General features: G+C 48.4%; 1 protein-coding gene across 1 annotated transcript in view; it reads left to right on the top strand.

The window, feature by feature from the left end:
* Positions 1-23,862, top strand: part of AIFM3 (AIF family member 3) — a 214,587-nt gene that overhangs the window by 83,391 nt on the left and 107,334 nt on the right. Inside the window, exons 4-8 of the mRNA XM_090062294.1 lie at positions 3,725-3,834; positions 4,461-4,505; positions 5,730-5,826; positions 13,357-13,469; positions 15,838-15,924. Of these exons, the coding sequence (XP_089918420.1) occupies positions 3,725-3,834; positions 4,461-4,505; positions 5,730-5,826; positions 13,357-13,469; positions 15,838-15,924 (452 nt within the window). The remainder of the gene's footprint in view (positions 1-3,724; positions 3,835-4,460; positions 4,506-5,729; positions 5,827-13,356; positions 13,470-15,837; positions 15,925-23,862) is intronic.

Genomic DNA, 23,862 nt, shown 5'->3' with positions numbered 1-23,862 from the left:
TATATCCAAATAAGCAGTCTCTGAACAAACATTTGGGAGCAATAATAAACCACAACAGGGGAAACTGCCCACTTCCAACAACTCTTATCTTCTTTCTTGTGAAGTGACTCAGTTCTTCTGCCAACTTGAAATCAAAAGACATGAAGCAGTTAACACTTTTTACAGTAGGAGGCAGGGGTTTCAGTTATCAGAGTTTGTCAGAGACATGGGGCACAGAGAGGGATTTGTCAGTGGGTTGGCCGGCTAGCTTTACCCTCTTGGAAGCTCCTTTTAAATACACAGCTCTTTCATCAAATAAACAAACCAACCAACAAAACATTTATCCCTTTCTTCAATCCAACAAGTAAATCTTCTCTGCGCAGTAGGAGAGACCCTTCAGCTCCGGCTCATTACTGTAGCATGGCTCTTCCCTGGTAACAAGCTTATCTAGGTTCCAGTCTACTTCCTGCCCATACACTTTTCCTTTCTCCAGCTTAATACTCTCTTCTTTCTTCCTTGGATTTTTAATTGCTAGTGGCTGGGTTTTTAGTTGTAGCCGTCTTGGTCTAAGGCCATAGGCAGGCATGGGTGTTTGAGTAGATGTGATAACTTCAGTGTTCCGTGTTTTCATTTTATACCAATTTTCACTGATAAATTCCCTGATATTTTTTTTTGGTGGTTGAAGTTATTTGGTTTTAACAGTTTTTACACCCATTTTTCAGTTCACTCAATTTTACCGGGTACAGTAAAATCCTTGTTAGCCATTCCCCACTCGTGCCGGTTGGGGGGTGCTAGAAATCTAAACGTGCCAGTTACCTGAGGCATAGGTTTCCATCTGGATGTGTGGGTGGGGGGGCAGTGGCAGCAGCCGCACGCAGAAAGGGGGACGATGGCCACATGGGGGACAGGGGAGGGTGACTGGAGCCACTGCCTCAGGGTGCGGAGCTCCTGGCTCTGACCCCAGGTAGGGCGGGAGGGGCTGCAGGAATCGCTCCCGGGGTGGGCGGGTCCCAGCTGTGCCCTGGCAGCTTTGGCTGCAACCTTGCCCTGGGTGCAGGGAGCTGCAAGTCTCACTGTAGGGGGCAGGCGGAAGAGCCTGGCCCCATTCCTTGCAGCGACCGCTGCATCCAGCTGCTTTGCCCATGGGGCTGGAGCCGTTGCATGGGAGCGTGGAGCTCCTGGCTCTGACCCCGGGTGGGTCAGGAGGTGCCGGTACTGGTGCTGGTGCTTGTGCCAAGGTCAGGATCAGGTCCTCCCCTGCTTCCATGGCAGGCCGTGCACCACTCCCTCCCAGCCCCTGGGCTGCGCCATACAGTGGTGCAAGCAGGTGGTGTTGGCTGCTCCCGGGGCCGCTGCAGCAGGCGTTGGGGTGAGTGGGGACAAACGGAGCCCCGGGGGCTCAGGGGTGCAGCACTGCCCAGCAGCTGCAGGCAGGTGGCATAGGCCGCTCCCAGGGCTGATGCAGCAGGAGCTGGGGTGAACGGGGACAAGCTGCACCGCGCCCCATGGTGCTCCACTTGTTCCCACTCACCCTGGCCCCTGCTGCAGTGGTCCTGGGAGCAGCCAGTGCCAGCTGCCTGCACCACAGCGTGGTGCAGCCCAGGGGCTGGGGTGAGTAGGGAGAAGCGGAGCCTTGGGGGGTTTGGGGCGTGGTGCGGTCCAGCAGCTGCAGGCAGCTGGTGTCGGCCACTCCTAGGGCCACTGCAGCAGGGGCTGGGCTAAGTGGGGAGAAGCTGCGCTGTGGCCTGCATTCCCTGGGCCTCCATTTGTTCCCACCCACCCCAGCCCCTGCTTCAGTGGCCCCGGGAACGGCTGACGCCACCTGCAGAGGGAACTGTAAATCAGTGGGTGTGGGGCATGGAGTCATGGTTTTTACTGCTATGTGCATCCCGAGAGGGCTGCGGACAAGGGGCTGTGCCAGGCTCTTCTTGGGGGTGAGTGCCCTGGATCTGTGTGCCAGATGACAGCAGTCTGCTGCCAACCCCATACACCAGGAAGAGCCTGGTGCCACTGCCAGCAGCAGCCTGTTCTCATCCTGCATGCAGATCTGGGGGCACACGCCCCCCGGGAATAGCCTGGCACAGTCCCCCAGCCCACAGCCCTCCCAGGGTGCACGTAGCTCCAAGAGCCATGGCCCCTCCTCCCCACACCCACTGACAGCTCCCTCTGCTTTGCTCCCTGCTGCAGTCCCAGGCTTCTACAATAGGGCTGTCTGCTTCCACTTAAAGGTCCAGACTGCCCTGTTACAGGACAGCATGGAGAAGTTAGATCTTTCGCACATACAGGGAATGATAAGCCTTACGAGAGCCAGGAATGTATGTGTACTGTTTATTGTTTTAAAATCAGTGCTTTCTAAAATGCTAACTCTAAATGACAGTTTACTTTGAGGTGGTTTTCTAGTAAGTACAGTAACCATTGTTATTACAGATACTCCTCACTTAACATTGTCTCGGTTAATGTTATTTTGTTATTATTTTGCTGATCTCTGTAAGTAGAGAACATACTCATTTAAAGTCGCACAGTGTTTGGTTATAACGTTGTTTGGCTGTTGCCTGCTAGAAGGTAACTACTGTGATGTGATTGGATTTGCTTAACATTGTTTTGCTTAAAGACTTCCAAGAAAGTAATTATGACGCTAAGCAAGGAGTAGCTGTACTACAGAGAGAATGGAAGCCAGCTACTGAAAAAGAGTTACGCCGGCTGAGGAGAACATGGATGTGCTTAAAGACATTAGGTAGATCCTGAGATGAACGTGGGTGTGCTCAGAGACATTAGGCGGGGCCTAAGATGCAAGTCAGTTGGGAAGTGTGACAAAATGCACTTAATTTTAAATTGTGGGACGCACCACTTAGATGCATTTGAGCTGTACTTGGTACAGCACCCATGTTAGGGGTAAAGGTTTCTGTATAAACTGTTAGAAGGAGTTGATAGCTACTTCAGTCCCCTGTGGAACATAAAATAGGCTCCTATAAGGTAGCCAAGGCAAAACTGACAGCCTGGTGTATAGAAACAAAAGACCAATTTTCATATGAGCCCTGAGGGATAAATCTCAGGCTTCTAGATAAGAGATGACCAGGGGCAATGCTTAGGGGGTGCATGTCCACCCCTTCAGTGTGGCAGTGCACCTCCTACAAAAAGGCACTGCCGACATTGTCGGCAGTACTTGTGGGCAGTCATTGCTTGCCACCCCACTGGCGGCATCTGCAGGCGGTCCGCAATCCCTGTTAGCCGCTTCCGATGCTGCCGGCGGCAGCTGCAGGTGGTCAACAACCCTTGGTCTGTTCTTGCTACCCCACCCCACTGCCGACAGTGCTGGCGGCATCTGCAGTAGTGCCCTGTTCACCACCGCCAGGCTCCCGCCGCTGCTGTGCTCCGCAGCTGCCAGGGGCATGAGTTGTTCATGGAGAAGACAACACAGCAGAGCCCTACAGAGCTATGCACAAAGAATCTGACATTTCTACATTTTCTGTAGTAGGGAAGAATAATCTTCTCCACTTTAGGATTAAGTGGATGACAGTCTCTAACTACTAGATGATCATAGTGGCCATTTCTATCCTAAAACTTTGATAAATTAATTTCAACATGCTTTTGCACTGTATTGTTATTGAACTGGCATGAAAAGGCATACTCCTCACCCGTGGCCATTGGAAATCCTGCCAATATATTGTTGCAAGAAGATATTGGTGGGATTGCCGTGAATGACAATTAGAGGAAGTATGGATAGTGATGACATGGTTTTTTTTAGGTGTTCTGTCCAAAGGAAGAGTGCGCTGTCCCTGGCACGGTGCTTGTTTCAACATTGGCACTGGTGATATAGAAGACTTTCCTGGCTTGGACAGCTTGCCCAAATTCCAGGTACCATCTTCTGGCCCACAGAGAAGGGAATGATCATCAGGGTAAGGAAGCCAAAGTGGGGGAGGTCCTGTGAAAGTATGGAAAAGTTGTGAGTCCATGTGATTAATTCCCTGCTTTTTCCACCTGATTTCCATGAGTCCCACTGTCCCCAGCCTGACTCCGCAGGAGCCAACCATTTGCTGTGCAAGTGAGATTCTTGGGTCAGGCAGAGGGAAAGTAGGATACAAGAACACAAATGGGAAGAGTTTGTTACACAGTTGTTGCTAGAGAAGAGACTTGGGTAGACATGGAAGAAGGGGAGAAAGCTGCCTTAGGCTGCAGTAGCTCTGAGACACCAGTTACAGGTGTGGGCTAAGAATCCAGATAAACAGCAAGATGGCCCCGTGTTAAAGACTGTTGTTCATTCAGATGATACTAATGACCAGAGGCAGTCCAGAACTCTGTAGGCAGTTTTCCCAGCTCTCACAGCAACTGGGTAGACTATGCAATATAACTGGGCGATGAGAACGTGTTATACTCTGACATAAGTTTCATTCAGTCATTTTTGGACTAGGTTGAATAAATACTCACTTCAGAGTCAGAGGTACTCACTGTCTTGCAAACTGCTACTGTTTTCTCATCCCCAGGTGAAAATTGAGAAAGAGAAAGTGTACATCCGAGCAAGCAAACAGGTGAGGGAAAGAAGTTGTAATAGCATTGTGAATGTAGGATCTGGGCTGGAGGAAGCCCTAGGACTGCATTCTGAGAAGGAAGGGGCAGTGGGTCTGTGTGGCCCTCTGGGTGAGGCAAAGGCCAAACACAAAATAAGCCAGCCTCTTGCAGAGAAACCCTCCATTCTAGTCTGCATGGCTGCAGTGGGGTGCATTGAGGTTGACAGATGATATCTTTTGGCTTCTAATGGACAAAGCCATGCATGCTGTACGTTTGCTTTGAGGTACAGCAGCTCGTATGTGTACATAATATCTGTTAAAGACCATATTCTGATAGTATTTATACTCCTGTAAATTCAGAATAACTCTAGTGACTTTGTTTGTAACTGGGTAAATCCTGATTCTTTTTATTTGCAGCCATATGGAACTGCCTTGCTGTGACATGATATATGATTTTAGGGTTACAGAACAGTACATTTTGCTGTTGCTTCTGCTCTGTTTAATATCTAAGATTTCTGGTTTAGAGGAATTTTGACAAAAGGTAGATTTCTTCTTTTTTATAGGGCTTAAGTGAATTGGTTGGTGAGAATGGGTGTGGGGATGGAATCCTTTTCAGGAAACAAGGGGCCTTGGGAAACATGATATTTAAGGCATGATTAACATGTTCACGCAGGTCTTCCAGGTGTACAGCTTTGAATGTGCCAAATGTTGGGAGCCCATCAACTGCCCTGCTGCCTGGCATTTGTAGAGATGCCTTCTGGTAGCTGCATGCAGGGCTGTTGACATGTAGCTTTGCACTTAATGAACAGGAAACCTGTCCCATGCAGGACTCCTAGGTGCACAGCTTTGTACTTGCCACGCTCCCCCTGCCCAACACATGGTGCTTCTAGCACATAGCTTTGCAGAACTGCACTATGTGTGGCTTTCAGTTTGCCAGTCCAGATAAAGCCCAGTATTGCACTTCTGGGCTCTATATGCACTGGAAATTTGAAAAAGTGCAGTTGGGATCTGATATTTGATTCCCAAAATCACTTGTCATGCCATGCATATGTGGCATGATAGGACATATGATTATTGGGATCAGGAATCTGATCCCATGGCATCATTAAATTAATTAATCAGTGGTCAAGACATTTTTGTTGTTTCAACCAAGCTACTTTATTCCTTACTTGTACCTGTTCTTACAAACTTCACAGGGGAAGTTTTGAACTGTTAATAACAGTGATCTCATTTATTGTCATGCAGGCTCTTCAGACACAAAGAAGGACAAAGGTGATGGCCAAGTGTATCTCGCTTAGCAACTACAACATCACCAGTACTAATATCCTGATCATTGGAGCAGGTATCAAGATGTCTTGGCTAAACCAGTCTGTGTGAATATCCCAAATTGCTTACCCAATACACATTCTCCAATGTACAGTGTGTACAGGCCTACACATTTGCAGCTAAGCTGGAGATCTGTATGTACATCCCCTGCAATGCTAGCCTGATCTGTTCCAGACTACCTGACCTTAAAAGGTCCTTATGGCCTTTGATGACCCTAGGAAACTCTATGCAATGGCCTCATATTTTCCAGTTATAGTTGCTCACTACTGGACATTATTATACCCATTTGTAACCTCCCAAAAAGTGCATGTGCATGTAACCACCATTCCTCTTCCAGTTTCCCAAGGCTTGGCTTCCTGACAGAGTAGGCCTGGTGAGTCCTGTTCCCAATCTGTATTCTGCTCTAGAATAATGCAGGCCCTTTAGTCTGTAAGTAACTCCTGACTCAAGCACTTCATGTATGTGAAGCACCCTTTTTTCCCCACTCTGAATAGTCCTTTTCTCCTGACCTATTTAACTATGTGCTGCTGACCTCTCTCTGCCTTTTGCACTCCAACTAGAGTCTCCTTATATTATCTTCACAATAGAAGGGTCACGTCTACATGAGATGCTGACTGCTCAGTAGCCCACTGTAGTATCGCATAGCAGGAAGCATGACGTGCTGCTATTGCACAGTAGTCACAAGCTACTGCGCAGTCAGTGTCACAAAAAAGCTGTTCCTTGAGGCAACTGTGCAATAACTCCAGTTACTGCGCAGTCATTTAATACTTGTTTATACAAGTACTAAATGATTCCTCCGTAATGACTGCATGGTCAGTGTCTCGTGTAAATGCAGCCCCAGTCTACATAAAAGTCTCATCTTTAGGAGAAAATCCACTGACTTGCCCTTCTCTAAGTCCACTTTCAGGTGTTTGTGTTACGTTTGAATTAAGGCCTTGTCTACTGTTGGAATTTTTGCAAAGCTCCTTTCATTGCTCTGTCACCAGTGCAACTCCATGGGTAATCTTGGATAAATGAGCTGCTGACTGCTACACTCTCCTTCCTGCTCTGAGCAGGCTTAAACAGCTTATCTTAAAATAGCCTCTCAACACTAAAACTCCCAATACACAGTAAATAACACTGCTGAAGGTGAAATGTTGACTGCGACAAATGTGAATATTTTCTACTATTTCCCTTGTCAGACAAGGGTTTAAGAGGAACAAATCAGAGGAGGGGTTGGAACAAGAAGCCCAGGTTATTTGCACTGATGCTTTTCATTTTCCCCATTGTATTTGATTGGCACACAACTTTACAGAACAGGAAATTCTGTCAGCTTGCTTTTTGTCTGGACTTCTTTGTCCCAGAGCCACATATACCTTCGAGAAATAGGTGTACAGTTCAAACTAAGAATCTTGGAGTATTCAGGGATGAGCCAGAAATGCTGTTGCTGTAACAGTTGTATAAACAACTCTTCCGACTCTCAAGGAGAACACAGCTAACTGAGGTTGTACATGATGGCTTATAAGAAACATATAGAAGTAAGTTGACATATCTACACTTGCTCTCTAATGTGTAGTAGTCTATTTTACTGTGCATTAAAGTGCCATGTTAAAAAGTGCTGCTATGTTAATGCACAGTAAAATAGGCTACTGCACATTAAGCATCACCTAAAACGCGTAAACTTGCACTACTGCACATTAGGGCAACTTAATGTACCTTTACTTAGTACCTCACATTGGTACTAAATAAAGAACATTAATGCATGTGTAGATGCATTGAGAGAGTCCCTAAATGTGGCTAATATAACAGCCATAGATTCATATGAATCTAAGAATGTATGCATCTAAGAGAGCTTCTATAGAGGGACCCACTATTCTGCCTCCCTTCTTCCACAGACAGAATCCTCTTTTTAATCCTCTGTATCAAGAATCCTAATCCTCTGCATTAAGGAAAGATATAAGGCTGGATCAGAATTAGAGAAGACTGTAGAATTTTGGAGCCAATCTTAGCATGGACTCATCTGGGAATTCCAGTTCCACAGTCATGATATTCGTTAATGTTGAATGCTGGGGAACAAATGGCTCAGATTATTGACTCCTAGGGCACATCGCAATGAGTGTGTATGTGCAGTTTGCGGTGTCTCACCTGGGTTTAAGGTGCAGCAAACCATATGCAGTGCATGTGTACCCATTCACTATACTGCTGATTGGCAGAGCAGCATTTTTCTTTGACACAGGGAGATCCCGGCATCAGAAAAACCCACTTCTAAAAAAAGCAGCATGGCACACATGACAGCAGCTTGAGCCACCAGAAACCAGGCCCTGGCTGGCAGCCAGACCCATGCTTTAGCTGCTGGCCAGGCTCCAAGCAGCTGGTTCAGCATCATTGCTGCCCTGGGAGACCCCCTGGACTCCAAGTAAGTCTGCTGGGGCCAGCACATGTGACCCACCCGAGTTACTTTGCCATGCGCCAGAGTGTGCATGCAGGAGCATGCCTGAGGACAAATAGCAATGACACAAATGTCACTGCTACTTGTCCCATGGAAAACAGGCACCCCTGCACATGCACAATCATCAGGATGTGCCCTAGGGTGCATCCCCATGTGCAGAGGCATGCAGCGGCAAAAAATATAGTGGCACAAATTTTTGCTGCTACTTTTTACTGCTGCACAAGCCCCTGTACTTTGCTTCAGGGTATCACTTTGGAGAAACTGGAGTTTCTCTGCTCCTCCTGACTCTTGGTGTGCTGGAGGAACTGGGAGGAACACCCTGGTGGGAGATGGGGAGAGACACCCTGGCTGGCAGCGAGAGCATCTCCCTGGAGGACTAAGCCTCTGTGCCTGTTGGCACATGCGCCTGTGGCATGTGCTGCACTGTTTGTCTGTTTTTTTGGCAGCTGTTTTTGTTTTGTTTTGGACCCCAGGTAAGGATGCTGGGACCAGCCCAGATGCTGGCCTCAACCTTTCTTACCTCACCCAGGGCAATTTGCCATGTACCAGAGCATGCATGCAGGGGCAGTCCCCAGGGGCAGCTAGCAGTGGCATAAATATGTGCTGCTGCTAGTTTTCCCTGGGGAATGCATGTTCCCACTCATGGGGATGTGCTCACTTATTCTAGCATGGCATAACTTTAAGATAACATAGCTAAAAACCTTACTAGAATGTAAGCTAAAAGGATTCTAGCTCAACATAAGGTCTACAAGACTTGTAGGAACATGAGGATAGAGGACATAGAATTGGAAGGGACCTTTCAAATCAAGTTCAGTCCCCTGCTATCACAGGCAATCACATCATATATTCCCTTTCAGAAAACTATAAAACCCCATCTAAAACATGTTAGTTTTATTTCCCTTACTATGGGGAGGCTCTGCCAGAAGCTTATTGCTTTGATGTTTAGAAACCTGGTAATTTCCAGCCTAAATTTGCTCCTGATCCTCCTGCCAACACTGTTCATTAGCTTAAATAGATTTTCTTCCTCCCTGGTGGTTTCATAGTTTCATAGTAGTTATGGGTCAGAAGGGACCTGCATAGATCATCTAGTCTAACCCCCACCACTGGTTGGAGCACACGCTGGGATCACATGACCCCAGACAGGTGTTCATTCAACCTCTTTTTGAATTTACCCAAGGTAGAAGCGAGGACCACTTCCCTAGGAAGTTGGTTCCAGATCCTAGCCACCCTAACAGTGAAATAGTGCCTCCTAATCTCTAACCTGAATCTATTCTCCAGCAGCTTCTGGCCATTGTTCCTCATCACCCCAGGTGCTGCTGGGGGGAATAGGACCCTTCCTATTTGCTGCTGATCTCCCCTAACGAGTTTGTCAGCGGACACCAAATCCCCCCTCAGCCTCCGCTTGCTGAGGCTGAACAGGTTCAGGTCCCTCAGCCTCTCCTCATAGGGCCTGCCCTGTTGCCCTCCGACCAAGCAGGTGGCCCTCCTCTGAACCCTCTCAAGGCAGGTCACATCCTCCTTAAAGTGCGGTGCCCAGAACTGGACGCAGTACTCCAATTGAGACTAGACCAATGTCGTCTAGAGCGGGGAGTATCACCTGTCTGGACCGGCTTGAGATGCATCTTTGGATGCACGACAAGGTGCGGTTGACTTTGCTGGCTGTGGTCTGGCATTGGCGGCTCATGTTCATCTTGGAGTCAGTAATGACTCCAAGATCCCTTTCTGCCTCTGTGCTCACAAGGGAGGAGCTCCCCAGCCTGTATGTATATTGTGGATTCCTTCTTCCCATGTGCAGAACCCTGCATTTATCCACATTGAAGCCCATCCTATTACCATCCTCCCACTTCTGTAGTCTGTCTAAGTCTAATTGCAGCCTCTCTCTCCCTTCAAGCATACCTACCTCTCCCCACATCTCGGTGTCATTGGCAAACTTGGACAACGTGTTTTCCACCCCCTCGTCCAAGTCGAACGATGTTGAAGATGTTGAACAGTGTAGGCCCCAGGACTGAGCCCTGGGGGACCCCACTATTCACATCCCACCAGGTCAAGTATGACCCATCCACCACTACTCTCTGGGTGTGCCCCATCAGCCAGTTTTTGACCCATCCAACTCTAGGCATCAATGCCACAGTTGCTCAGTTTATTAATGAGAATGGGGTGAGAGACAGTGTCAAAGGCCTTCTTAAAGTCCAGAAAGACTATGTCCATGGCAACACTGTCATCTAGGGATTTAGTTACCTGGTCATAAAAGGCCATCAGGTTGGTCTGGCAGGACCTGCCTTTGATGAACCCATGTTGATTTCCCCTGGGCATGATCTATCCTGCTTGCCCCTCACAGATGTGCTCCTTGATAATTTTTTCAAGGATTTTCCCCTAGAACGATGTGAGGCTTATGGGCCTATAGTTTCCTGGGTCCTCCTTTCTCCCTTTCTTATAGATGGGGACCACATTAGCTAGTTTCCAATCTTTGGGCACCTGGCCCGTGGACCACGATTGCTCGTACAGCTGGGCCAAGGGCACAGCAATGACCCCTGCCAGCTCCCTCAGCACCCATGGGTGGAGGGCATCAGGGCCCACAGATTTAAAAACATCCAGCCCTTCCAGAAGATCCCTAACTACTTCTGCGCAGACCCGAGGCCTGACAGTGCTGTCCTCAAGATTGCCCCTACCTGTGGTGGGAGAACTGTCCTGGTCCCTGTCCAAGAAAACAGAGGCAAAGAACTTGTTAAAAATTTCGGCTTTCTCATTTGGCGTAGCCACAAAATTACCATTTGAGTCTAACAGGGTCCCTACATTACCTGGTGCCCTTTTCTTACTCACGGTGTTTTTGAAGAAGGACTTTTTGTTGTTGTTAATCCTGGTTGCTAGCCTAAGCTCCACCCCTGCCTTGGCTTTCCTAATGGCCCTCCAATACTCACGGACCCTCTCTTCCAGCAGGTGTACACCTCCCTTTTGGCCCTCAGGCATTCTCAAATGCCTTTGCTGAGCCATGGGGGTTTCAGAGCACTCTTACCCCCCTTCTTTCTCTTGGGGACTGTCACACTCTGAGCCTGGAGGATTGTCCCCTTAAGGTACGACCATCCCTCATGGACTCCCATATCCCCTACCTTTTGGGCCCTCAGTGCCTTCCCCACTAATCTCCTAAGTTCATTGAAGTTGGCCCTTCTGAAGTCAGAGGCTTTAGTCTTGGTATAAGCCCTCAACACCTTGCGCTGGATGGTGAATTCCAGCAGGCGATGATCACTGTCACCCAGGTGGTCAAGACCCTGCAGTCCCCTCACCAGGTCATCCCCTGTGGCCAAGACCAGGTCCAGCAAGGCATCTCCCCTAGTGGGGCTGTGCACTTCCTGGATAACGTGGATGTCCTATATTTCAGCTAGGAACCTGGCTGACTGCTCCTCCCAGCAGATATCTGGGTAGTTTAGGTCCCCCATGACAATGACATCCCTAGACCCAACTGCCTCCTTAAGGTGTACTGAGAAATCCTGATCCAACTCAACCCCTTGGCAGGGTGGTCTATAGTAGACACCCACTGTAAGATCCCTTTTGCCTTGCCCCCCTTGAAGTTTGACCCATAGTGGCTCTGCCTGACCTTCCTCCACCCCAAGGCTAATTCTTGATGATGTAAGTTGCTCTTTGACATAGAGGGCGACCCCACGCCCTTCCTCCCAGTCCTGTCCCTTCTGTATAGTGTGTATCCCTGAATGCCCACCGCTCAGTCATGGGTAGGATCCCACCAGGTTTCTGTGAGTCCCACTAAGTCTGGATTTTTCCCTGCTATCAGGAGGCACAGTTCCTCTTGCTTGCCCCCCATACTACAAGCATTAGTATATAGCCATGTGAGGCCTCCTGAGAGTGCATGTACCTCCCCCCTGCTCCCAGGACTGCTGTGCCCGTTGTTGCTTACCTGGGTTTCTGTTTCTCTTGTCGCCTTGCTAGTTGGCGAAACATCCCTTTTTCCTCAGGCGGTTTCTAGGGCTGTGAGAAGCTTCAGTCCTTGATTTGATTCAGCCCAATTTGGTGGCCAAATCTCCAAATCTGAATCAAATTGGAGGACCCTTGAATCTCTTTGAATTGAATCAGAACCCTCCAAATAGATTCGGAGATTCGGACAGCTTTACATGTTTTTTCTACATACCTCTAGGTAGCAGGCAGCTCATGAAGGCAGCGATACTGGGGCGCATGGAGTGTCCCACAGAAGCACGGGGCTCCCCAGTGCACTCAGCAGCAGACCCAGAAGTGGATCAGGAGCCTTCTGGGTCTCAAGGGAAACCCAGGGTCCTCCCACAGCTGATCACTGAGCCCGATATCTCATCTAGCTGGGCTTCAAAATGGCTGCTATTATGACTCTCAGCCAAAGTGCCGTTTTTGCTGATCTCTTGGATGGAATCATCAGGGAAAGGGAAAAAATAGTGGGAGCAACAGCAGAGGTGGGCAGCAAGGATAGAAGGGGGCAATACTATTTCCAGGCTTTCCTCAGCAGCTGCTATCCCCCTGCCCTTTTGCTTCCATCCACCCAGACCCCCCCCAGATTCAGCAACCTAAGCTTCCATATTCCCTTCAGCCAGATCACTCATCCACCCTATTTTCCCCAGATGTTTCCCATCGCTGATCTGAAATTAACCCCCACAAACCTGGTTGCCCTCAGCCCTCCAGCTCACCTGCACCTAGACATCCCTGCAAAGCCCGACTGTCTCCATTTCTCCTTGTTGAAATCTGTCCCCAACCACTTTCATTGCTCCTGTCTTCCCCCCCAAACTAACTTCTTCCTGCATCTCCCCCAAATTATCCCCTGAAGATCTTAATAAATCCAGCTTCCTTTTGCTGTCAACCAGCACTTCAATGCTCCCTTGTTTTGCTGAGAGATGCTCCAAATCCAGCTCCCTGAATTTATCCTTCTCAGAAAACACCTATACATCTGCTTTTTGCCTCCAACCTCCCCTCTCTCTTCACCCACCTGGATGCTAAAACTGCCAGATTTGTGACACTTCTGCTAGGATAGGCCATAAAGACATTACATACACCTCTCTCTGTCTGATTTCATCCTCTGAGCAATTAAGTGCTCTTCTCTTGTAAAGTGAAATATATAAGTAATCACCAGCTTTCTTTTTCTCTCAGGTGCTGCTGGATTAGTTTGTGCAGAAACCTTAAGACAAGAAGGGTTCTCAGACAGGATTGTAATGTGCACAATGGACAGACACTTACCTTACGACAGACCCAAGCTAAGTAAGGTGTGTCATTAAAAAGGTTTTTACTGAACAGCCCAAATGTCAGAGCTTGTCTCTTGCACTTGACAGCAGGTATCCCAGCCGTTACAAACTCTGCTACTTTGTGCAGTGTTTAGAATACTTCATTGAATTCTTCAGAAAATTAATTCCTGTGGCTCCAGGCACTTTTCACCCATTTGAGATCCTTTTTTGATTGCAAACCTTGAACCCCACTTGTCTCATTGCTTCATAATCTAAGATAAAAAATGGGATGAGCCTGATGAAAACAGGAGTCAAAATTTTTAAATACAGGTACCAAATATTAGATTAGACCACCAAAATTAGATATGTAAGTGACTTGATCATAAGAACTGAGGGCATGACAGCTCTCATTAAAGTCAACAAGACCTGTGTGGCCTTGGTTTAGTTCAGGGATGGACAATTATTTGGGCCTGGGGGATACATAGGGAGTTTTGATGAATTGTGGTGGGCTGGGTCACCACACCCCCCTGCCCTGCTGCTGCAATAACTCACCAAAACTCCCTATGTGGGATGGGGCTACAGATGGGCAGGGGATGGTGCTGTTCAGCTCCCCCTGCTTCCCATGGTGGCTCCTCCTCCTCCTGCACTGCTCTGGGTAAGGAGGAAGTTTCAGCTGGGTGGCTCCTGCCCCAGTGCATGCGGGTCCAGCTCTAGCTCCCAGCTGCCTTCCATCCACTCTGTCTGCCCAGTGTGGGCAGCCAAGTGGGTGGAAGGCAGCTGGGAAATAAAACTGGAGTGCTGGGCACTGGGGCAGGAGCCACCCAACTGAAGGTTCTTCCCCACCTGAAGTGGTGCATCAGGAGCAGGAGAAATAGCTGCCACTGGAAGTGAGGGGAGCTAAACAGCACTCCAGTGGCTGCAGCTATACTGGGAGCAGCCCCGCTGGAAGCTGTGCATGCCGGCTTGGATCAGGGCCAGTGGGCACAGGCTAGAGTGCAGTGTGGGCTGCCCAGGGTCAGGCTTGGCCTGATGCAGAGCACCGTGAGAACAGCCATGGGCCAGATCCAATCAATTGGCAGGTGCCCCCCACAGGCTGGATCCAACCAATTGGTGGATTGGATCTGGCCTGTGGGCCATATTTTTTCCACCCCTAGTCTAGGCTAATGAGAGACTCTGGGTGCACCTACACATATACTTTACTGTAAAGCTGAATAATTAGCTTTGCAGTAAAGCATCACCATCTACATGTGCCCCATATAGGGGTGCAATAAATTAATTAACTCCACTGTAGGATAATACTGTCCTACGGAGGAATAGTTATGTACATCACCTAGCCCCTTGCTGTAGCGCCCTCATGCCCCAACCAGCCCCTCCACAACACACTGAGCAGGGGCAGAGTAGCTCTGGCCTGGCAGGCTGACCCCTCCAGCCTGTCTGCCAGCTTTGATTGATCTGGCCTGGCTCAATGTGCCATAGTCTTGGGTGCACATGTAAACACTGCACCCAGGAACAATAAACTTCGGTGCAAACCTTGCAAGAGTTTATTGCTACTTGCTAATTGCATGTGTAAATGCACCCAGTGAGGCCTAGGTCTAGATTCATGTAACTTATTCTTGAAAATATTGCTATGACCTAGCCTCAGTATTATTTAATATATTCCCAGCTGTTTTTCTTTTATTCCTGTTTTTCCTCTTGAATTTTATTTTCTTCTAACAGGATATAAAACAAAAAAAAATACGTTAAGTTATGCAAAACCAGTAGAAAGTTTACCTGGAAAAGGGAAACAACGAGAAGGAATTCTACATTGCTGTCACATCAACTGACTCAGACCCCTTGTACATAGGCAGAAAATTGTTTAAGCTATGTATGCTTAACCTTTTTATTTTTGAGTATCTTTCTAGACAAATTTTGATGAAGTGAAATATGATATGAGCATGCTTACCATGTGTTTTACTGCTTGAATGCATGGTCACTCACACTGTAAGTGCATTTAACACGTGCTAAGTGTCACGTGCAACATAGCCCTGATTCTCTTTTTCCGTCGTGGAATGTTTTTGTTGTTCTTCTTTTTTCTTCCCTTTTCCATGCCAGAACAAACTATCTCTTGAGCTTTTACTTCAGCTGTTCATAAGCTTTCCTATCCTGTCTATTTAAATTAAATTAGGACCCAGGCAGTGTCCATTAGAGTCAGAGTTCAATTAGCTTTGGATCCAGGCCTTGTCCAGGAGTGTTTTGCAGCTGTCTAGGGTGACAAGGCTTCTGCAAGGACAAATTTCATGCTATCGCCTAAGTGTTTTGAATAAGAGTGCCTTTCCATGTTGTGTGAGGGAAATGACTAGGAACTCACAGCTGTCTTGCCCATATTTATAACTGAATTGTTGGTGACAACAAAATTGCTTTTCTGTTGCAGTCAATGGATTCTCATTCAGATCAGATCACCTTGCGCCCTAAGGAATTCTTTCGTACATTTGACATTGAGGTCCTGACTGAAACACAGGTAAGGAGAGCCATATTTGAATGGCATGCAGAGTGCATTTCTGATATTCTTTATCTAGCACAAAGGCTGTACGTGACTAGAAAAAGCAATGGCTAGCTTTGGTAGCTGGCACTGTCAAATTCTTTTTAAATAACTATTAGTATTAGCAAAGGCTTCATCAAATCCATAATGGCAAATTCTGCCCTTAATGGCCAAGGATGGACCCCTTCCAGTCTTATGTTCCTGACGTGATTCTAAGATTACTAAAAGCCTAGGCCTTTGCTTTGCTAGCAAATAGTTACTATTCCATTTTCTAACAGTGTGGATTCCCAGTGGGGTTGACCTCATGCTGAACATTAACAATATCATCCTAAAATTGCAATGGTATCTTGCCCTCCCATCTCCTAGCATTCTTAGTCTATTCTGATATTTTGCCTGCAGACAAAATTGATTCTGACAGCTCGTCTAACTAGTTGTAACTTGGGAGTAATTGTGTACACACATCTTTCTCTGACAGTACAGAATTCTTTTGGTATACAGGGAGACCTTTGAAAATAATACAAGATCTAGATAGCCTAATTGCAGAGGGAAACCAAAAGAACTAAGAGTAAAACTTAGAAGAACCAAAACTGAAAAAAATCCTTTAAAACTGAAGCGCCGGATCCAGACATGCCAGCATATGTAGTTTGGGGTGCCACAAACATTTTTGCGGAGCCACAACCCACAGACCTGGCATATTAAAATGTGCCCTACGCTGCAGATTTTCCGTGAAAGGGCAAAATCTGCTACTGGGAATTACAGTAGCAAAAAAAAGTGCTGAGGGGAAAAAAGCAGTGTGGTGCATGTCACAGCCGCATGTACCATAAGACATGGAGGCTTGATACTCCAGGGAAGCATTCTGGCTGCCAGCCAGAGCATTTCCACTCCTCTAGTTCATCCCAGCTCCAAAACAGTGGAGGCCTGAGGTGAGGCTACCAAAAGCTCCTGATGCTAAAAATAAAATGATCTGATTGTATAGCATAAAACCAGAATAAGTTTTCGTACAATCTGTTTAAAAACACGTGGAGGGATGATCAACAAGGGATTGGACACGAGAGCTACTTCCAGAGGAACCTACCAAAGATTTATTTTGCATTGCTTCTTTCACACAAGCCATCTTCTGCCCATATTGCAAATACCTGCCAATATGTGATGTCCACCTCCCTGGGTTTCATTCAGCTCTGCTTCTCCCAGAGCGTGTTTGTGTTCAGGCAATTTGGCATCCCTCAAATGCCTCACACTTTTTTTTCCTTTCCCTATTAACTTGAATCTTTTTATCTTTGCCAATTTTTATATCCCTCCATCTTTATTTCTCTGTTTTCACTAGTACTGGCATCTCCCATGACTTAGTGTCCTCAGCAGAGCTTTCCCTTCACTGTCATATTTTGCTCCAGCCTGATAATCACGAGGTTATTCAGGCCAGTGTGGTAGACTGGGGGAGGAGGGAAAGCAGAGCGGCATGTTGCAGCTCTATGGTTTGGCTATGTTTTACTATTAAAAAACAAAACAAAAAAACCTGAAGCATGTTTCTTTCCTGCACCATATTCTCTCATGCCCAGGTGCTTTCCCACCCAAAGCTAGCATTTAGCCAGCCAGGGCTTCTACCACCCTGGTCCCCTCATGATGCCCAAAAGAAAAGAATGATTTTGTAAACTCACATATGGGGAAACTGAGGCAGGATCTGCTCTGCACACAGTTCCCCTGCCCAAGGCTGGCATTCAGGTGTCCAGGGCTTTCAGTCTCCCTGTACTCCTCCTGCCCTATTCCCATGTACCCAGGTGCCACCTCATGTCCCAGCATGCCAGGAGATAATCTTCTAGGGCTTCCCTGACCATGACTTCCTGCTAGTTGGTATGCCCTGGATGCTAATGCTATGGCAAGGGTGGCTTGCCTCTGCATGCTGTACTTCCTCTGTGTGCTACGTTTTCTATACCCAGGCCTCATGGAAGACTTTCCCCTGGCCTCATAGGTATTACGGAGGATGCAGGCAGAGATGATCAATATTCCTCTGCTATATCCAGACATGCATATAGAGGTCTTCAGCATGCCTTGAAGAAATTGAAGGTACACTTGACAATCGTGCAGTACCTACTGAGGCAGTAGTTGAAGTGCTCATCCTTGTTGTCCAGATACCCAGGGAATTGCTTCATGAGGGTAGGTTGGATCCATAATGATAAGAGGCGAGATGAGAATTCCACTGACCTTGATGGTGGGGGCCCTAGGGGCATACTCTCCATTTTCCCTCATTGGAAAACAGAATTGCAGAGAACCCTAGTGTCGTTGGCATTGCCTGCCCCACTGGTGTTGACATAGGTGAAGTTCCCATGGTAGTCAAGGCACAGTGCACTACAATGGGGAAAAAAAACCCTTGCAATTGATTAACTTAATGGAGCCTTTTGGAGGGAAAGTATGGGGATGTGGGTGCTGTTCAGTGACGATGTGTTGGGGGTCCATGTGCACCCCCTGACAGCAGCGTCCCTCACTTAGACAATAGGCAAGTGAGCAGGCAAGAGTGCTGGTCCCTCCCCAGAGAGTGCCAGCCAGGGAGTGAGGGCACCAGGAGAAGCAATTCCTGGAATCCCTCCGCGGCTGATCTTGCTGGTGGGGGGGCAAGGAGTTTCCCTTCTGCCGATTGCACTGGCCTGGAAGTGCCAGCAGTCGCTAACTGGCTGCCGGGGGGGCAAGTGTCCCCCTGACTCAGGAGGCACCAGTCACCCATGGTGCTGTTGGTGGCCCTGATGCTGTTGGGAAAGGCCATCCAGTGGAATCTGGTGATGATGTCCTACTAAGATGGACGACATGGTCCAACAGCATATGCGTGGTCAAGCCATGCCTCCCATACTGACACTCTGGAGCTTTCACAAGCTCAGGAGGATGGTTGTTGAGGCCCTGAAAGACCATGATCAGACAGGGAGGACGAGTCCATGATGAGTGGTAGCTCCTTAAGGTTGAGGTCCTAAAAGCACAAGGGAAGTCCATTCTGGCCCAGAGGAAAGGTAGCAAAAGAACTGGAAGAGCCCCTTGGCTCAGTAGGGACCTCATGGACCTTCTGAATCTGAAAAGAGAAGCTTATAAAGAATGGAAGTTGGGAACTACCAATAAGGAGGATTATGCAGCACTGGCCTGTACCTGTAGGGAGCAGACAGGAAAAGTCAAGGCTGAAACTGAACTCAAACTAGCTACAGGAATCAAGGACAATAAAAAGTCCTTCTTCAAATATGTGGGAAGTCAGAAAAAGAACCCAAGGGCAACATTGGACACTTGCTGAACCAAATGGGGCAGCTGACTACCGACACCCAGAAAAAGCTAATTTCCTCAACAGTTGCTTTGCATCTGTTTTCCACCAGCCCAAGGGGATCACCCTGCCTGACAAAACACAGGAGTACTAGGGTAAGGGCAATTATATACCTCTAACTGGTGAAAATCTTGAGAGGATGGACATCCACAAGTCAGCTGGCCCAGATGGAATGCACCCAAGAGTGCTAAAAGAGTTGGCTGACATCATAACACGACCAATAGCAAGGATAGTTGAGAACCTTGTGGTGCTTGGGAGAGGTTCCGGATGATTGGAAGAGGGCCAATATGGTGCTTATCTTCAAGAAAGGAAGATCCAGGGAACTACAGGACAATCAGTTTAACCTTAATCCCTGGCAAGATCTTGGAGGGGGGGAAAAATCAAAGAAACCATCAACAACCGGCTAACAGAAAGCAACATTCTGAGAAAGCGCCAACATGGGTTAATTGCGGGTAGATCTCATCTGACCAACCTCATTTCCTTCAATGACCAGGTGACACATCACCTGGACAAAGGAGAAGAGGTTAATGTCATATGTTTAGATTTCAAAAAAGCCTTTGATTTGGTCTCCCATGATGTCCGTATGGTAAAACTGGGGAATTGCAGTCACAACAACCTTATGGTCTAATGGCTGGGGAACTGGCTCCGTGGTTGGACTCAGAGAATGATAGTCGAGGGAACTGAATCAACATGGCACAGGGTGACCAGTGGTCTCCCCCATGGCTCAGTACTTATAGTTTCATAGTAGCTAGAGTCGGAAGGGACCTAGGTAGATCATCTAGTCCGACCCCCTGCCTTGGCAGGAAAGAGCACCGGGGTCAGATGACCCCGGCAAGGTGCTCATCTAACTTCCTTTTAAAAATCCCCAGGCTAGGAGCCTGCACCACTTCCCCTGGAAGCCGGTTCCAGGCCCTAGCCGCCCTGACTGTGAAGTAGCGCCTCCTAATATCTAATCTAAACTTACCCTCCGCCAGTTTGTGACCGTTATTCCTGGTCACTCCTGGCAGCACACGGGGGAACAGGGACTCCCCCAATACCTGCTGATCCCCCCTGACCAGTTTGTAGCAGGCCACAAGGTCCCCCCTTAACCTTCTTTTGTGGAGGCTAAACAGGTTCAGGTCCCGTAGCCTCTCCTCATAAGGCCTGCCCTGCTGACCCCTGATCATACGAGTGGCCCTCCTCTGAACTCTTTCCATATTGTCCACGTCCCTCTTGAAGTGTGGCGCCCAGAACTGGACGCAGTGTTCCAGCTGCGGCCTGACCAGTGCCGCATAGAGGGGGAGGATCACCTCCCTGGACCTGCTCGAGATGCATCTGTGGATGCATGACAGGGTACTGTTGGCCTTCTTGACTGCCTCCCCACACTGCCGGCCCATGTTCATCGTGGAGTCAATGACGACTCCAAGATCCTTTTCCGTCTCCGTGCTGGCAAGAGGGGAGAGTTCCCCAACCTGTAAGTGTGGTGCCGGTTCTTCCTCCCCATGTGCAACACCTTGCACTTATCAGTGTTAAACCCCATCCTATTCTCATCCGCCCACCGTTGCAACCTGTCAAGGTCAGCTTGTAGCCTATTGCACCCTTCTAGTGCACCCACATCCCCCCACATCTTAGTGTCATCAGCAAACTTGAACAGGGTGCTTTCTACCCCGTCATCCAAGTCACTGATGAAGATGTTGAACAGTGCGGGCCCGAGGACCGAGCCCTGCGGAACCCCACTGCCCACATCCTTCCAGGTCGAGAAGAACCCATCCACTACCACCCTCTGGGTGCGGCCCTCCAACCAGTTGGCGACCCATTTGACCGTGTGGGCATCGACACCACAGTCTCCCAGCTTTTTGATGAGGACAGGGTGAGAGACAGTGTCGAAAGCCTTCCGGAAGTCCAAAAAGACTACATCCACAGCAACCCCTGCGTCTAATGATTTGGTGACCTGATCGTAAAAGGCCACCAGGTTGGTCTGACAAGACCTGCCACTGATGAACCCATGTTGGTTGCCCCTAAGCATGCATTCCCCCGCAAGGCCCTCCTGGATGTGTGCCAGGATAATTTTTTCAAAGAGCTTACCCGGGATTGAGGTAAGACTAACTGGCCTGTAATTTCCCGGGTCCTCTTTTTTTCCCTTTTTGAAGATAGGGACCACATTGGCCCTCTTCCAGTCCTCCGGCACCTCGCCAGAGCACCACGAGTGCTCATAGAGCCGCGCCAGGGGTCCCGCAATGACCTCGGCCAGTTCCTGTAGAACCCTAGGGTGAAGATCGTCCGGACCAGCAGACTTGAACACGTCCAGCCTCTCCAGAAGTACCCTAACTAACTCCTCGCTAACCCCTGGCCCGGGCGTGTCTCTCTCGGGGCCCGAGGGGGGCCCAGCAGGGAGGTGGCTGAACTGGTCCCTACTTAGGAAGACAGAGGCAAAGAAATCGTTAAATATGTTAGCTTTGTCATCTGGCGTGATGACTAAGTTGCCCATCGTGTCCTGCAGGGGCCCCACATTACCCGGGACCCTCTTTTTACCCCCTATGTATTTGAAGAAGGACTTCTTATTGTCCTTAATCCGGGAAGCTAGTCCTATCTCCAACTCTGCCTTGGCGCTCCTGACTGCCCCCCTACATCCTCGGGCGACTGTAACATAGTCCTTCTTGGTGATGACCCCATCTCTCCATTGGGTATATGCCTCCCTTTTACTTAGCCCAGTACTCTTTAATATATTCATAAATGATCTGGATTTGGGAGTCAAAAGCAGACTGGCTAAGTTTGCAGACGACACCAAATTATGGGGAAGTGCAGTCACATTAGGCTGGCAATTCAGGCCCACTTAGACAGGCTTGCAAGGTGGGTGGATCAAAACCTGATGACATTCAATATGGAGCAATGTAAGGTGCTCTGCCTTGGGAGAGAAAACCACATCATGCTTATAGGCTCGGCAGTGCTACACTCGCTAGCACCATGACTGAAAGAGACTTGGGGGTCATGATTGACCACAAAATGAACATGAGCCACCAATGCGATGCCACACTTAGCAAAGCAAATAAAACTCTGGCTTGCATCTGCGGATGCATCTTAAGGAAAACCCAAGAAGTCATCTTCCTGCTTTACTCAGCTTTGAGGCTGCAGCAGGAGTGCTACATCCATTTCTGGGCTCTGCACTTTAGAAAGGATGTGGAGAAGCTTGAGAGAGTCCAGAGGAGAGCTATGTACATGATTAGAGGTCAAGAGAACAGGCCTTATGAAGAGAGGCTGAGAGGTATGGGACTCTTCAGTCTAGAGAAATGAAGGCGCAGGGATGACTTAGTGGCAGCCTATAAAAATATAAGGGGTGGGCATCAGGAACTGGGAGGACATCTGTTCACCAGGGCACCCCAAGGGAAGACAAGGTCTAACAGTCACAAACTGCTGAAAGACCATTTTAGACTGGACATAGGGAATAGCTTCTTTACTATCCAAGTCTCCAGAGTGTGAAATAGACTCCACACCTCCACCACTACCTCTGGCCATAAACGGTGCAAATATCTAGTCTGGATACCTTTAAGAACCGCTTAGATGCTTATCTTGCTGGGGTGATCTGACCCCAGCTGACTTTCTGCCCCTTGGGCAGGGGGATGAACCCAATGATCTTGCAAGGTCTCTTCCAGCTATAATGTCTATGAGAGTGCGTGCCTTGGAAAGGAGGCTACATGACAGCATGAGTGTCTGTCATGTCACTTAAAGATGGGCACACCAAATCTTCCAAAGTCTCTGGCAAGATGAGCACAGGAGGACCGGGAGGTGCTAGTGCAGCTCCAAGATCTGTTGGCACGTATGAAAAAGGTAGGAATCCATTGGAGGGTGCAGGAATAGAAATTGCCACACCTGGAACTAACAAGAGAAGGGACACACTTGGGGTCTCTTCTCTCAAAACCTCACAATAGGGAGGGAGAGAGGATTGTGAGCAGGAGTTCACCAGGGGTGCATAGTTCCCTGGGTTAGCCAGCTATTCAGGGCTTTCGTGTGCACTCACCTGCTCTTGGCACTCTCCAGCTGCCAAGGGACTCTTCAGAGCATGTTGGGATGTGTGCACAGGGTGTAAGGGACTGGGAGGTAGGCAGTCTTGCCTAATGGTTAAGCCATTGAGGAGAGACAGGGGTCAGGGCCTGAGTCAGGATTCAGGAGTCAAATTACCAGAACCAGAAGGAAATTCAGGGGCAAAGTCACCAACACAGGCCAGTGTCAAGGTCCAGGAGTCAGATTCCCAGTTACCAAATCCAAGGGATAATCCACAGTTTGAAGTCTGAGAACAGAGCAAAACAAGGTCAAGAAATCAGAAAACTGATCTATAAGGAAAACCAAAGCTGGAGTCTAGGAATAGAGCAGAACAAAGAAAATCAGAGAGCACAGGCTTGCCAAGAAAAAGACAAAGATCAGAACTACTGACTGGCCTCAAGGCTACTGTCAGTTGGGACTAAATGGAGAGACTGAGCTCCCAGCAGCCAATCAGCAAACCAGCTGGTTAATTAGGTGGGGCAGGGCCTGTCAGCCAGAGACCCAAAATCAGGTGTGTAGGCGATTAGCCCAGGCTTGGCTGCCTGCTAGGTCTCTGGACAGTACCCCATCTCCAAGGGGCTGTTTTTCCAGGTGGCACACATTTTTTC

This window comes from Crocodylus siamensis, chromosome 9, assembly GCF_052110815.1.
Source record: "Crocodylus siamensis isolate JL-2025a chromosome 9, ASM5211081v1, whole genome shotgun sequence".
In the NCBI taxonomy this organism is placed as follows: domain Eukaryota; kingdom Metazoa; phylum Chordata; order Crocodylia; family Crocodylidae; genus Crocodylus; species Crocodylus siamensis.
Note: the sequence above shows the minus strand (reverse complement) of the source record. Positions and strands in the feature narration are given on the sequence as shown.